General features: G+C 43.8%; 1 protein-coding gene across 3 annotated transcripts in view; it reads right to left on the reverse strand.

The window, feature by feature from the left end:
• The window catches only part of adamts10 (ADAM metallopeptidase with thrombospondin type 1 motif, 10), a 48,821-nt gene that overhangs the window by 24,323 nt on the left and 7,989 nt on the right, over positions 1–16,509 (reverse strand). For all 3 annotated transcript variants that reach the window (XM_041934936.1, XM_041934937.1, XM_041934938.1), the window contains exons 3-11: positions 12,511–12,650; positions 12,149–12,358; positions 8,968–9,136; positions 8,362–8,564; positions 7,044–7,127; positions 4,464–4,609; positions 3,365–3,408; positions 3,041–3,146; positions 278–424 (exon numbers count right to left, since the gene is read on the reverse strand). In XM_041934936.1, coding sequence (XP_041790870.1) covers positions 278–424; positions 3,041–3,146; positions 3,365–3,408; positions 4,464–4,609; positions 7,044–7,127; positions 8,362–8,564; positions 8,968–9,136; positions 12,149–12,358; positions 12,511–12,650 — 1,249 coding nt within the window. The remainder of the gene's footprint in view (positions 1–277; positions 425–3,040; positions 3,147–3,364; positions 3,409–4,463; positions 4,610–7,043; positions 7,128–8,361; positions 8,565–8,967; positions 9,137–12,148; positions 12,359–12,510; positions 12,651–16,509) is intronic.

Here is a 16,509-nt window from a genome sequence, read left to right on the forward strand (position 1 = left end):
ACACCAAACAGAGGAGAGACAAAAGGAGTGAGATTAAAATACACAATAACTGGAAATTCTTTCAGTGTCATTTGTTCTGAGTATCAAAAGGAAAACAGAGTCTGTTTTGCTCAAACACAGAACAGGCTTCAGATTATTAAACTGAGGAGGATTTGCCTACCGTCACGACCGTCTGACCATCAAAAATGTTACCCTGACATCCAAGAGAATTTTTCTGCCTCAAACCTTTAACTGCCAAATTATTAGTGGTTTGCAGATATCTGATAGGCGGACTCACTCCAGGAAGCTGGTGATGTAATCCCGGCTACAGGCTGACCAGATGAACGGGTTTGTCTTCATGGTGATGTGGTCAGCCATCAGCTTGGCAGTCTCCTGGCTGCGGGGCCCACAGGCATTCCCCATACCATCGTGGTTCATCCCAAACCTAAAGCCCACGATGACACAGTGACAAAACTTTGAGGCCGCGTGGACCGGTAATAGCAGGCACGGGGACAGCGAAATAAGATCACTGCGGATAACCAGGGCGAGATCTTGTGGTGGTTTGACCATCGAAAACGGGGCTGCCAGTCGGGGTCTGGTCTGACAAAATAAATTAAACTAACAGCAAACCACACAAAGGATATATAAACCAGCAGGAAATCTAAACATTAACACAGATGTGACAGATGTCCACAGTCTGAGAGAGCACAGTCCACTGCTGTGAATCTATGACCACACGCTGACCACCTTTTAAATGTCAATTAAATATTTTTGAGTTTTGGACAGTGGACAAGACAACACATCTGATGATGTCACCACGGACTGTGAGAAAATGTGACATTTTTCACATTTTTTTTTTTTAAACATTTGTTAGTCCGAACAATTAATGGACAAATGGACAAAATATCAGTAACAGCGACAGTCTTTCTGATAACAGTATAGGGCCGCAAGTAATGATTATCTTCATTATTCATTAGTCTTCCAGTTATTTTCTTGATTTATGGATTCATTGTTTTGTGTATAAAATATCAGAAAATAGTGGAAAATTCTGTATTCCAAGTGGCCAACACAACTGTTTCACAAGAACAGTCCTAGCCCCAAAGAAAACCATCAAATTCTCACATATGAGAACCAGGAACCAGAGAACATTTGGGCTCCTAAAAAATTCATCAAAAAAGCTGCAGACCAATTTCCTGACAATGGCGTTATCAGATTTACACTTGACGTTCCGAAATGCAGTTTACCGTCTAATCCTGCAGGATTGAGGAAATACTAGAGCTGTGGGTCCCCAGACCAGGACTGGAGATTGAAAACGTGAGATTGAAACGCTCCACCTTCAACACAACGTGATAAACTGTATTTAGCTGCACGGTGCTTTTGGTCCATTTGAGTTTTTTTTTGTCCGTAGCATTAAGTGACAGACGGCGATAACGCTCACAGTAGCTGTGTTTGAGTCTGAAGTATAAATGCTCTGAAAGCTTTTCATCCCTCAGCTGAGTCATCACTGTCTTGGTCTGTGTAGTCTTTTCATGTGGGTGCCCTCCACCACAAACAGGCCTGTATTTAATCTGATGCTGCGCTGTGATGTCAAAACAATTTATATGACAATTTAAAACAAATGTTGATTGTGTTGAAGCAGAGGAAACAGATTGTATATACTATAGACACACTCTAATCAGCCCACTAGGTCCAGTCATGTCGGCTCGGGAGCCTTGTGGGCTGAGTACTTGAAAGCTACCTGTGTTTATCGTTAGGGAGACAGGACCCCGAAGGATCCACCATCTGTCTTAATACTTGTAAGGGCTGTGTGCGTGTGTGTGTGTGTGGGGGGGGGTGTGTGTGTGTGGACGAAATAGAGAGAGACTCAATTACTCTGAGCAAGTAGGACGTTCTCCAAAAATAAACCAACTCGATGGTTTTCTCAGGAAAAAAGACGGATAAAATTAGTAACCTCTGTTGATTTACTTTATTCGTGACATAAGTAAAGCATACAGGCGGATAAAATAGCTTGTTGCTAAGTGATACACATCAGCAATACCAGGCAAATGAGTAAAACAGCTTCCAAGTCATCCAGGGGATCCCGACACAAAAAACAGAGGCATCTCCAGGTGCTGCAACAGCCACACATGGAACTCATTCCACATATAAATAGTGTGACGGAAAGAAAATATACAACTATTAACACATTCTCAACTGATGGAAATGACTCATGGTGTTAGAGATTACATAAACTATCTCCGGAGATCTGGAGATGTAATCTGAGGAGGGAGGGATCGTCTTGGACCAGACCACAAGAAAAGACACATGAGACACCTCAGGGATTTCTTTAGGGACATTTTGTGTTTCGGCCTCAGCTAAAGAACAGCTACCAGGGATCTGGTACAGTAGGGATTCTGTGTTTTTCCGGATGGAACACGGGGTTATGAACTTCTCCTCTGCAGTCTGAGTGGGTCAGAGCTTAATGTGCATGATCTCTGCATGCAACATGGTGGAAACCTTTTAAACACGGATATATGTCATCCCTATTGCATGCTGTTTAACAAGATGAATACCCCGTTCAGACTTCACACACGTGCATCTGCTGAAACTGTGAAACCTATTACACACACACACGCACACACACATACACACACACGCACACACACACACGCACACACACACACACACACACGCATATCTTTTTTGTTTGGATAAACTCATTCAGGTGGCAATCTATTCAGTATCTGTTAAGATAGATCACTCTGGATCAAAGTGGTGGACCAACCAACCATCCTACTGACTGACCGGTCGACTGGCATCAAGTCACACCAAGGCGTCTCTAAAAAATCCTAAATGTCTGAAGATGAGGTGCTGGATGTAACCTTTCTGCCATCTGATACCATCAGTCTTACAATCCTGAACACTCTGCCTGGTTAAATAAAGTTACCGACTAATGGCATTTTGATTTCAGGCCTTTAGGCCTCAGAAATAAGACGGTTCATTGAAGACATGTGGAACATGATGTTAATTTGCTGATTGATTTCAGAAAATTCTAAGTTCATTGAGTGTGTGTTTCACTCACGTGTGTCCTATCTCATGGGCAATAGTGAAGGCTGTTCCCAGGCCGATGTCCTCATTGATGCTGCAGCTCCTCTCTGGCTCACACATCCCTCCTACAGGAGCCAGACCTGTCTCACACACGCACACACACACACACACACACATGAATGAACCAAGGATGAAGCACTCAAGTCTTGCATGATCTGTGCCATACTTGTTTTGTGAGTACTAAAACTTAATGAGGACCAATTTGAGTTTCAAGATATTGAAAGTGAGGACATTTTGGCAGACGCGTGTGTGTGTGTGCGTGCATGCTTGTGTGTGTGTGTGTATGTGTGTGTCTTACCTAGTGTTTCACAGGGCTTGTTTTTTTGGATGCAGATGTCGTACCTACGACCGGAAGAAAAATCAGGCAGACTTGTTTAAAACGTTGTACTCTTTACTGACGCACAAACAGAAGCAGCAGCATCAAACAGATTAAATCCAGCCTGTAATGTAATCACACTTACACATGAAAACAGACGTGATGTGGACACGCTGTATACTGACAGACGGTGGCGGACACACTTACACAGACATTATGGACGGACAGCAGACAGCAGTGATAGCAGACAGATACAGTTTTAAAAGAACAATAGCAGGAAGTCGCAGACGGTCACTGTGGTGTCATCTGTCTGGACAGCTTCCATCCTCTGCTTGATAAATGCTGTCGTAAAACCGAAGGGTTCTCACAAAGCCACCACCACAACCACATCTCAGAAACACACATTTATCTGTTTGTACTTTTCTTACGCCTCTTCTTAAGTCCTTACACTCGGTTAGAAAGAATGGGAAAGTATTTGTGGCAGCTCTGCCCAGCCCCATTGCGATCAGATGACTCTGACCAAACCGTGGTTGTTGTTTGCTGTCGCACATTCCTCAGTCAACAGCATCAGTGCTTAATACGCAGCGACCACTGTCAACTCTATTCTCCTCCAGCAGTGTCAGTACCAGACAGAGAAATGACGAGAACACGACGCTGTCAGATTTGATTTCTGCTCTCGTTCTCATCCTCTCAGGGTGTCTCTGGGCCGCTTTCTTCAAAAAAAAAAATCAATCTGTCTTTGTCTCTGACTCCCTCCTCATATCTCTCTTTTACATTTTCTCTCCAGATGCTGAGCCGGGCAGAGCGGCCCCAGCTATCGTCACCCCAGACAGGACAAGATACAGCCCAACACTCTTGGACTTGGCTTTATGAAAACCTATGAGGATAGGGGCTGGGAATGTAAGAATTCAGCTCAGAGGAAACACTGTTTTAACCCTTACATAAACAGCGAAATAGACTTACATATTTACAGGAAGCTGCAGGAGGAGGGTTAGGGTGCTGCACGCACCTTACACATTCAAAATTGTTAGCTACTGTCTATGGCTTTCTCCTGTGAGAAAGGTTTGTCTGCATTTCCCACCTGGTGATCAGCACAGCCGTGTCATGGTGAGCGATCCCGTTGTCTGGTATGGCGTTACCGTAGCTGCTCCGGTGCTGGATGGTTTTCTGCCATTTACAGAAGCTGTCTAAAGACTTCCCTGCGTGGTGGTTGATCTCTAGTGTTGGCTGGAAGAGAGACAAACGCAAAATTGGGAAAGTAAACGTGTGTGTTTAAATCTTAACAAAACAAAAACGGAAAAACGTGGTCAATTTCACATTTTTGTAAAGGTACTTGAATAGCATCGTTATTCCAGTGTCAACAAAGGGGAGATTGCAACAATCAGGTGATAGGCCCAACAATGCTATGATAAGCCAGCCCCGGGCTTCCTGTATTGCAGTGTTTCAGGCATGTTTTCCGCCCTAGTGTGTTAGTTTTTCTGTCCTGTGAAAACGACATACCTCCAAAATGTCAACTCTTCTTTAGAAAAGGAAAAAACATTTTTTTAGCTAATCCAAAGTGTTTTTATTTCGCAAATGGTTTTTACCGGAAAGCAGCATCATCACACTGCAGCTAACGTGGAGGCAGGATCATAGTTAAGGTGCTTTCTGGTATTATGTGAGTGCAGAGGGAAGAAGCAGAGGAGGGAGGGCTCTGCTGGCCACAGCTGGCGAGAACTCGTAACCCAGGAATGCATGTGGTGACATAACTAGTAATTGTCTCATCCCGCAGTCCCTCATTTCTGGGCCCACCGCTGGCCTGACTTTATTTTCCAGGGGCAGCGTGCCGTTTTCAGACCTGGAAACCAGCAGCAGAACCACTCACTGAGACTACTCTCAATCCTGTCACGACCTCAGCCTCAACGGTCCGTGGAGAAAGAATAACAACACTAATACTGCCCACCGCTAATGAGCCTAACATTTACTTCTTTACTCTGTCAGATGACAAACACATCCGAGCGATAAATTACAGAGCTTATTTTGAGGCAGCATGAACAGCATGAATCAGAAATGTTCCCTATTAAGAAGGCGATGGAGGAAACCTCAAAGCCACGCTGCATTCCCCTTTAATTCATTATGATTCATCTGTCAGATTTCTAGAGGGTCAACATTACGACGGAGCTGGCCGCACCGTCTCACCACATGCCGTTAATGGCAGGCTAATAAAGTCAGTTACTAGGAAGTCAGATGGCCCAGTCATCCGCAGTGCTATGCTGGTAAGGTCGTGCACTTTTTATGAGCTGAACCCCTGCCTTGTGGTCAGGTGTGGATCTAAACTCTGTGCCCTCTATAACGTCCATTCACTCACTAGCATCAAACAACACAAGTCTAAAGCCACGCTAACAGCTGTGCAAAACAATGCTTGGAGCTAATTGCCAGCATGCTTTACATGCTTTCAGTGACAATACCAACATGCTGATGTTTAATAGGTATAAAGACTTCCATGGTCACCTTCACCGTTTAGCACGGTAGTATGCTAGCAATTGCTAATTAGGACCAAACTGTGTTTCAAGTATAACTGAGGCCCATTGAAATAAAATATATATAGTTTATCAGGAATTTGGTTATAAATAAAAGAAAGGGGGCAGCGGCTAATGTTTCTGGGCGTCCGGTGCAGCCAGCAGATATCCAGATAACAGATCATGGATATCAGGGCCAAGACGTCCACGCATGAATCATTGTTTATAGTCCGATTAGCAACCTGACTTTCAACAACTCGACATTTTGGCGAATCTCTATAAACGCATATCTGCTTATGAGTGTAGATATCTGAAGAAAGCTATTAAAAAGCTAAATTGTTGTCAGAGAATAGCTGACGGGTTTCAAGATTGCATTTTGGCCAATGCGTTCTGCCTCTTTCACTCTCCACATGGACTGTTTACCTGCATGCAACCAAAAACGGCTCAAACAAGATCAATTCTGCAGACTGCAAATGGAGAGCAGAACACTTCTAAAATTAAAAATCTTGTCCCTTGTCTACAGATTTTGTGTTCATATGCAGATATCTGTTCATAGAGATTAGGGGATAACCGGACACACTTTGCAAATGTTAAACTCATGGTGGCACTACAGGAAAGGTCAGAGGATCACCAAAGTCAGGAGAATTCATAGTCTGAATGTGGCATCTGGCAATCCATCAATCCAATCCATAAAATGAAATGACAGACTAGCCCTCGATGAATGTGGTGAATTTGTGACTTAAACGCAACACACTTCTCTGGCGAAGCAGATTTAGATGCTGATGTTTTTTGGATCAGTTTCTTAATCTGGCTTTAAGCTTTTCTACACCCTACATGTGCATCATGGCAGCGATCAGAGCGGTCACTGTTCACCACAGTAAGCAGTCATAGAGCAGCTCTGTCTGACAGGTGCCACCACCCTCCTCATATCCTGACTTTCCCGCCTTTCCTCAGCCTTCTCCCTCTTCCTCGCCTCCTTACAGCCGCTTGTGCCTTTCATTAGAGCCAGGACCCGCTTACACACTCCATAGGGAGTGGTGGAGGAAAAGACACTTAAGCCAATAATTTGACACGAACAAGGAGCTCATAGATGCTGGTCAGGGAAGAGTGTTGTGCAGGTGGACGTACAGAGAGGGTTGTACGACTAACAGTAGTTTATTTACCTGGTCCTCCATGAGCAGGATGAGCCGTGTCACCACGATATTGACTGCATTCCCCAGGCTAGAATCCTGGAACAGTTTGGCAACCTGACCTCCAGGGAAACAAGAAAAGACCAGTCTTAAAAACAGCTGATACACCAGCTGAGCACATTACACCAGAGCTGAGTCAACCCTAGAAATAGACACGGGAGAACGTGCAGTCTTGAAAATGAGCAAAAAAAGTTGATTCAGGATGATTTCGTTTTGACTCTCCTGTTCGGAGACCAGCACTGATGCACTGTCCATGTATAACAACAACGTTTACGTCAACCTGCCATTTGTGACCCCCAGATAGTCTGGATTAGTGTAAAAATTGCTCAGTCTCAATGACAAGAGCAAACAGAAGTGGGCTAAAAAGGCCACTAAGACTGATTTTGAGCTGTCACCAAACACTTAATTTATGAGACAGAGTAGTCTGACAGTCTTAAAAGAGCTGCAAAGTCAATGCAGCCGAAGTGCCAATGATCATTAAAGAGTTAAAGCACCAACAGTAATAAAAAGACCCGAGTTAAAACCGCTACTGGTCCAGCACTAAAGCTGCACTCAGACACGTGTCATTACGGGTGTCTGGTGTAATTTGGCCCACTTTGCTCCACGCCACTAAACAGATGCTGTTGGTTTCCGTGATTCTGTAACACTCCGGATGCAACCTGCTTTGTAACAATAGCGGCTGACCAACCCTTCATTAAATGCATTCCTAACACGTGTGTGTATAGCTTTCAAGTGATTGACTGTGTGTGAAGAGATCCCCGGTGACAGAAACAGTGCAGATGATGACATACAACATAAGCCTGTCTGACTAAAACATGTGGCCTCCCGTAGGAGAAATCAAAATAGATCTACACATTAGTCTTTCTGCCCGTCTTTAAGCATAATTAATAATACTAAATAAGCCTCAATTTGATTTATTTCAACTCCATTTGGGTTTCTTGACACATTTTTGTATAAACACATTTATGTTTAGTTAATCCTTGCCCTTAGAGAAGCACTGAAACTTATTTCTGTCTGTGGACATTTCTGTTCTTTCCAGTCTTCAGTCTCCTCTCAAATGTCTCGTAGTTGACTCCAAGCTGTTCTTTTGTTTTGTACGACATTACCAAATCGGGATTGATGGTTGGATTGCTGCTGAAAGCTAAACTACACATAAACAAAACATTGACACTTTCGATAATTCTGCTATTCATGAGAAATCTCTCCGTTTTATTCACCACCTCCAGTGACACACTGAAAGTGGCTCTTTTAACGCGTTGTGCATGTTCATCTTTTGTGTTGTGAAACTTACAATATTCATGACGGCCAGGATGTACTGCTCGATGTCTCTGCGGCCATGGTAACCCACCATCATCTTGTCGGCTACCACCAGCGTCTCCACGTAGCGCTCCCGGCTAACTGAGCGCTTCAGAGGCAGCTGGCCGCGGCCGACGTGATGGGGAGGCGTCTTCAGGGTTCGTTGCCACCACGACGCGCCTTTCATCGGCTTCTCATCTGAGAAACATCGCACATGTTCGCAGCCAATTATACATTACTAGCAGATCACTGTACATTTTACATTTGCTATAACTGGCCAAGACACCTATTGAAACACTTTACCAAACAGAGGAATGCCTGAACACCCTTCCCTTGAATATAGAGCAGGATAAGCATCACAAAGAGGGGTGTTTTTTTTTCCTTTGTTTGTCAAATGATGGTTTCCTGAACATACTTTTGCATTTCCAGCAACGCCCTGAAAGACAGACTCAGTCACACCCAATCACAACTGGGAACTCAGACACAACCACAATCTTCTGCTGCTGGCTGCTATCCAAATCCGCCCGGGGCGGTTCACTCCTTCAGTGTGGACCGATAGTAACGGCCGCGACTAAAAGGACCAGAATATCTCTCCTCTCACCAATGACTCCACAGGACTGGCCCTTGTACTGATGGCGGAGCGATGACCGTTTGTAAACCACATGGGGGCGCCCCTCTGCTCTCTCCCCCCTCTCCGTCCTGGTCTGGTTATCTGGTGAGACAAGGGGTTCAATCAGGTACTCCTCTCCCCCTGCAACAATCACCCCCTGCTGCAGAGAGACAGAATAGAATAACAGGAATCATTGCTTTCATGATGCAAATATCACAAATGTCACATTACATGGACGGTCTGAATCTTTACCAAGACATGTTCATAAAAAAATAACACAGGTACTAATACAGATGCTCCATCAATGAGACTAAAATCACTGCTCTTCATACTGACAAAAAGAAAGAGCAACAACGCAGGCGGGTTAAGTTAAGGTGAGGTGGAGGAGAATCAGAGGCCCACTGATGGTGCGAATGGATCAGAAAGGTGACTCCTAGTTTACTTTACAGACAGCACTTGTCAGTATTGACGATGGAACATCATATTTGGAGAGAGGTGCAGCAGTTTACAGCACACATGGCACACTGAGACTCCTGACAAAGGGTTTGTTCCACAAGAGTCACTGACTTAGATTTTTGGTCACAATACCAAAAAATGAACATAATAAAGAAATAACACAAGTACATAGACAGAAATATACAATGATCTGCAAAGCCCTCCACCCACGACAAGCAAAGGCACAGTCTTGAAAGACACCCCAACAAATAACAGACAGATGGCGGGAAACTGTATCGTGAGGTAAAAACACATGACGCTACGTACAGTAAACAGGCGTCATTTCGATCATTTGAAAAGTGAGAATTGCAGGCAGATAAAAACGAGGTGACCCTCTGTGACCCTACTCCCTTTTTTTGCATCAGTCACTTAATGCTGTGACTTCCACAGCATGTAACAACATTTGATTAATTATTAAAAATATTGGATGAACATGTAATGAACTAATAATTTGTAATAGACTGCAGTAGTCTGAGTGCTACTGTTGCACAATGCGACATTTAGAATTTTTAAACTGAAATTGTATGAATATAGACTTTATCTCTTAATCTTCAGCAATTTATCATATTAACATTTCCTCCAATTTACAGTAGCATTTCATGTTCAGGTCACATTTGCTGATAGTTATTACAACATTAGCTACACAAAGCCCTTACTGAAAAATAATAAATTAAATTCTTTGGCATTAATACAGACTTTAATGTTCAATGATAGGCCACATGCCATTATTTGAATGTTTAAGGTTAATGTTCATCTCAAACTATCCAATAACTGTTCAGCAATGAAAAGACACTAGTGCTATAATTACCGATGCTTTCATATCAGAGATACAAGCGCAACATTATCATCATATCGCTTTGTGTTCTGACTCTCCCACTACAAACACTGTCCCCCTCACAGGGTCCTCTGTTGGCAAACTGTGGACCCATCTGAGAAGAGGATCAGGACCCCACAGAACAAACACACACACACACACAGAAACACACGTGAGAGCATGAAAGAGTGAATGAGAGCGAGAAAAATGAGAGAGTGAAACAGAGACCGATACACTAACACTTCCTTTGATTCTGCTCAGATGTGTTGGCTCTGGCCAGAGCGAGTGTCTCCCCTCGACTCACTGCGGCGGCTTTCAAAGTGCCTTTAATCTCATAATAAAGTTAGTGACGCTCCCCTGGACACACAGGCCGCTCGCTGGTGAATGTGCTCACGCTGGTCTGACCAACAGTAATTACGTGTGCGGCTTATTAACGCTTTGTGAACACATCTAATCCTCAGATGTGTATGCAACTGTTATTGTGGAGCCTGCTGTTTGTAGTGAGAGGATACACAGACACACAGTGCTGTGAATGCAGGAAAATGATTTCAGCCAACAAAACGATGCATCACAATTAAGTGATCCAGTCAAGGGATTCAGTGGTGGTGGTGGAGGGGGGCTTAACAAAAAGATGACTTCATGAGAATGAATAAATGAAAAAGGATTAAGTGGTACCACTATGGAAAGCTGATAAAGTTTTCAGGCGATTAAAGATCCTCTGCTCCCATAATGATCTCCCTCATTTCCCAGTCAGAGCATGTCACAACTCGAAGCATTTTGGGCTAAAGGTAGAGGTTAAACTTCAAACAAGGTGCGTGTTGGACGGTCTAACTATCAGCAGGTGACTAATAGCACCTCCACACACTTCCCACATCAGAATGGGAGGGCTGCTTCCTGGCAGTTTTCGTATCTTTCTTCAACCAGGGCCACGTCATGCAGCGATTGGCCAGGTTTGCAGAGCTGAGAAAGCTTTTTTTTCTGTCTTCACTCCACTACTTTCATCACTCTTGTGATGTGAGAGCAAAAACACGAAAGATAATCTGAAAGCGTGCTAAATATCCTTATTTGTAAAATTCTCTCATCTCTCTTGCTCTTGCTTTTAGTCGTGGTCAGACAACACGTCACACAAGCTGGATCGTCTCATGCATGCTGACACTGCATGTTGGAGTTATGGTTATAATCAGTTAGTGTTCGTATTAAAATCCAAGCCATAATTATGAATGAATAATAGGAAATATCTGACTTGGCAAGAAACTGCCTGAAAACCTCATGAGGAATATCAGCATGCATATCAGCCAAAGTCTGTCATTACAGATAACCTAATGTTAGTATTTAGAATAACACGCTGTCAGCGTACAGTGTTTTTAAGCCTCACACAGTAATACAATAGTCTTGACGTGATCACTGTCCCACATGACGAGCCGTGAACGTGGCAACAGAGAGAGCAGTGGTGATAGCACAGTAACTGCAGGATTTCAGTCTACTGAGGCTGTTAGTGGAGAACAATAATATCACTCAATGAATGTAAGTCCAAAGTAGCTGCACTGGATATTTATGAACATACAGCAGCGCCATGCCTTCTACACTCGGTCAACTATCTGCAGGGAAAGAAAAAAAGAAAAAGAAATAAAGCAGCTTTACAGTCTGAAACTTCACTTCGGCTGTTTCAGTTTCTGAGGACCACACCGGTTGTTTGGGCAAAGATTAAAGCTGGCTTGAGTCCTCAAGGTTTGTTAAAATTTCATGCTTTGATGTCCAAAATGAAGCCTCACTGATCCCTTATTTGCTAAGACAGCGCTGCTGCTGCCCCTGACCCCACGCGGTGTATTAGATCTGGATTAGACTTGAAGGTTTCAGTCTTACCAGGCCGTTGCAGTTGCTCAGGGCCACTTTGCTGGAGTGCGGCCGATCTTGGAGGTGTCCTACATAGTGGCAGTGGGGAGAGTAAGGATGACTCCAGGCTAATCGGCCTCTCTTCCAGTACTCCACCCTGAACTGCCTGGACAGCAGGCCTCCCTGCAGCGTCAGGTTCAGCAGGAAGTTGTTACGTGACGTGGACAGCTGGTAGAAGAGCTAAGACGCAGAGAAGGAGAGAGTTCAGCTTCAAAATGCTCTTTGATCAAAAGCATTTTAGAGAGTGACTTAAAGATGTGTGGAAATGCAAGAAAGACAGACTTAAAAGAAGAAAGAAAAATAAAGGGAAGCAATTTCAAAAAGCATAATACAGAGTCAGGCAGCCTGTCTTCAGTGCTGCGTCTTCTTCTTCGGTGGTGTTGAGGTGTTTCTGCATCCAGCGTCTCACCGTTAGGTCCTACACGTACTGGGATGGCAATCTCATACTGGCCTAGACTGGACAGGAAAGCAGCTAGAGGGAGGAAAATAAAGAAGGCATAAAACCAAAACCAAGTTTAACTTAATAAAGTCAAAATTCAGCTTAATCTAATTGACTCTAATTAAAAACAGTTGAGGATCTGGGAGTTGCTTCATTTGAATAACGCTGTGGGGCTTTTTATTGACAGAGTAACCCAGTTGGCAAAGAGAAACTTGCAGGCTTTTTGGCCCAGCGCTGACAAGGTCCCTCCACTCCAAGAACCGCATCTTGCAGGAGGCCAAAGGAATGTTGCCATGGTGACAGTGAAACTGTATACTTCCTGTCTGTCCCAGTCTGTGCTGGGGCCTGGTGGAGATTTATTGTCCAAACACACACGGCTCCAAATAGCCAACGTCAGCTAACTAACGGGGAGAGGTCACCAGCAAATGAGCCCAGTTTTCATCAAACCTTTGGCCTCAGTTGGTGGAGGAGCAGCCCCTTCCCACACAGAGTAAATACCCAGAGATCAGAGTTCCCTGGTACAGACTTGGAGAGCTCTGCACCGGGAAAAAACACTCCGTAAACAGCGGATAGGTCTGGCTTGAATAAACAGCGAGCACAATTACAAATGCTGCCTTCACATGGAACTCGTGAGGTTGTACTGTATTTTCGGCATGCAATGCTTGGTACCAAATATGTTCGGCGTTCAAGTGGTTTTAGTCATGAGAACAAAAATGGAGGGTGCCTTATTCCCTTTTAAAAAAAGCTGAATGAGTATGCATTTCTCCGCATTATAATTTCATGTTTAATTTTCTTTTCTCACTATGCATACGTGCACAAATATGGAGCAAAACACTTGTTTATTAAGCGTTCAAGAAAGTGGGACAACCTGTAAAGTTTTCACAAGAAGCAACCGTGACACCAGTAGAGAAAAAGCACACAAAATTCAATGATGGTGGTTACAAATTAGCAAAAGATGCAATGCAATTCTGAGATTTAGATGGAAAAAAGTATTGCTATTGTTATAGTGACTAGTAGTTAATAATAATTAAACATACTGGGATGACATTTTGCAAAAATCTGTCTTTACGCTCCAGCACACCTTCAGAAAATGCTCACACGATGACGAGTTCAAACAGCCTGAAATGAACACCTGAAGGCAGCAGAATCACAGCACTGTTCCACAGACCCGCTGCACCTACGAGCTACGAGCTGTTTCCCACAACACATCCATCCTGCTCTCGCAAACCACAGCAAGCAATCAGACAGGTGGTATTCACTTTGAAGCACGGGAAATGCTCCTGGGGAGAAAATGAAGGGAGGGTGTTAATAAAGTAACTCACCTCCGAGGAGGAAATTCAGGAGACCTCACACAGAATAAACTGTACGCTAATGAAAACCAGCAAAACTAATTAGCATGAGGCTTGAACTAAAGGTTTGAGTGGAAATGTTTCTAAAAACCCCGTCAAGCTTCCTGTCCACAGGATTTCCAGTCAACCCTGCTCACTGCCTGTTCTGTCCCCCCGGGGGAGAGAAGACATGTGTATTCCTTATTATAGATCTTTCTAATTCAAAAAACAAAGCAAAAACAGTGACTCAGCAACAAGACAGGGGTAAAATCATTATCACCTCCCTGTTTTTTTGAGAGTTTATGCTGTTTCCAATAGTAACAGATACGCACCAGATGTTCAGAGCAGCGGTGTTATTGTTGTTTACAGAATGAAACACAGGAAGTAAAGTGAAGTGTCACATTTCACATTTAGAAGTTGACTGGATGGTATACGCATTGTTAGGTACAGTTAACAGCCTCTCTCATTATTTTTACACATAAAATCTCATCTCAATACACTATTTTCACGAGTTCGTCTCTTTACATCAAATACTGCGTCACCTCTTCTTATTCTCCCTCTGCACACAGTTATTCCTGCCCCCCGTCAACCCTGACAGTAGAAACTAGAACACATATTTGATATTTTAGGCCACAGCGACCTTGTGTTAGTCGACGACGACGCCAGTGGAAACAGACTCGCTAAATTGAACCGGAGACACACCCGAGGGTTTCATACAGAGGCTTCTGTGCTGGTAAATACAGCCATCCACCCATGAGCGGAGCATCACCCTGCTTTCTGTTATCACCAAATGGAAATAATGAAAGGAAACACTCTGGACGGAAAACCGTCCCTCCCTCCAGACCAGACACACCTTCATGGAACCTCAGATCAAACGCTGCTCTGCCTCGTCTGAAACGACGACCAGAAGAGGAGGAAGAGTTGATCGCCTTTACTTAATCTTGTTAAAGCCGTCACGCTTACACTATTAGGGCTCTAAAGGAAGCTTTTAGAAGACACTCATCATCAAAAACAACTGCTACCTCGCCTACAAGCTCTCTGTCGGTCTGTCACCTGTATGCAGCCAGAGGGACGTGATACATGCACAACATGCATGGCCACAAGTATGTGGACACCCCTTTCCAATTGCTTTGTGTCCTTTTGGTCTGTTTTTCATGGTTTGGGAAATGCCCCTTTGTGACAAATAAGCACCTCCAGGTGACAATCGGATGGAGGTGGACACACTTTTTGGGTGCTAGTGTTTTCAGTTCAATCTCTCTTTTCTTTAAATCAGTCCCTGCTATTCTTGCACCTCTGAGGACTGTTGCACAAGAGTAGACAACTTAGAACGAAGACTTAAAAACTCATTGTAACAAAAAGGAAGCTGGGCTGGGCTGGGCCCCGACTATTAGCTACCACTAGCAGCTAATACTACCAAGATGACAACAATGCTACATGGAATCCAAATAATGGAAATATGCATACTAGGACACAGTATTTTTTCACGTCCTGAAAGCCAGGTCCATAAAGACATGGTTTTCCGAGTTAGGTGTGGAAGAACTTAATTGGCCTGCACAGAGCGCTGACCTCAACCCCACCCAGCACCTATGGAATGAACTGGAATGCCGACTGTGAGCCAGACCTTATCGGCCAACATCAGTGCCCGACCTCACTAACGCGTCTGTGGCTGAATGAAATCAGCCACAAAATCCCCGCAGCCAGCAAAGGGAAGACTCCACAGCAGCAGATTAATGGTTTCCAACGAGAAGCTCGACAACCACACATTCTTTTCACTACATAGTGCACATATACAGGACCACTGAAGGCACAGCAGCAGGTCACTACTAGCTGGGTTCAAAAACAGTTTCATCCATCCAAGTCCTTCTACCCAAACAACCATCATAACTGCCTCTCCTTCATCAAAACTGAGATAATGACTGATGAAGGCTGATAAAGATAGTTTGTGTAAGGTTGTGAGTAAAAGGTTTCTGTGTAACAACACATATATTCTGCATACTTCAGTAAAAATGAATAATGCTATGACCGCGGTCGTTTACGTCATTTCTGACTCCTTTCAAAACACAACAACAAAGAGAGAAAAACAACTGCTGCATATTTGACCTCTCGCTCTTTTTAAACAAACACGCAGACACTAACTCAGCTGGACACCGAGTGAACCAGAAAACACAAGAGACATCTTTGTGTTTCTAACAATTTCTCCCTGATCTCCTTTGGTGTTGTAAGAGTTTTATTCAAAAATGACTCAATGGGGTTATCATCCGCGTTAGGATGTCAGCCACAGCCTGGACAAGAGTCAAGTTCAAAGGGGAGAGAAAGAGACGCAAACACATGGAGAAACGAGGGAGTGAGAGAGTATCACAGGAATAAAACATTCTGTCCCCAAGACTGAGATTAGCAAAAAGGTTGAAATACATTTTAGTCTTCTTTGTTACGGACTTAAATGCTGCACCTTCAGTTCTGCTCACAGCACTTTTTCCAACACACACACATTACGGATGGCATATATACTCTGCAAAATCACACAGCGATGATGCAGGAGGCAGAAGAAAACAAGAAAAAAAACA

Source organism: Chelmon rostratus, chromosome 4 (genome assembly GCF_017976325.1).
Source record: "Chelmon rostratus isolate fCheRos1 chromosome 4, fCheRos1.pri, whole genome shotgun sequence".
Classification (NCBI taxonomy): Eukaryota; Metazoa; Chordata; class Actinopteri; order Chaetodontiformes; family Chaetodontidae; genus Chelmon; species Chelmon rostratus.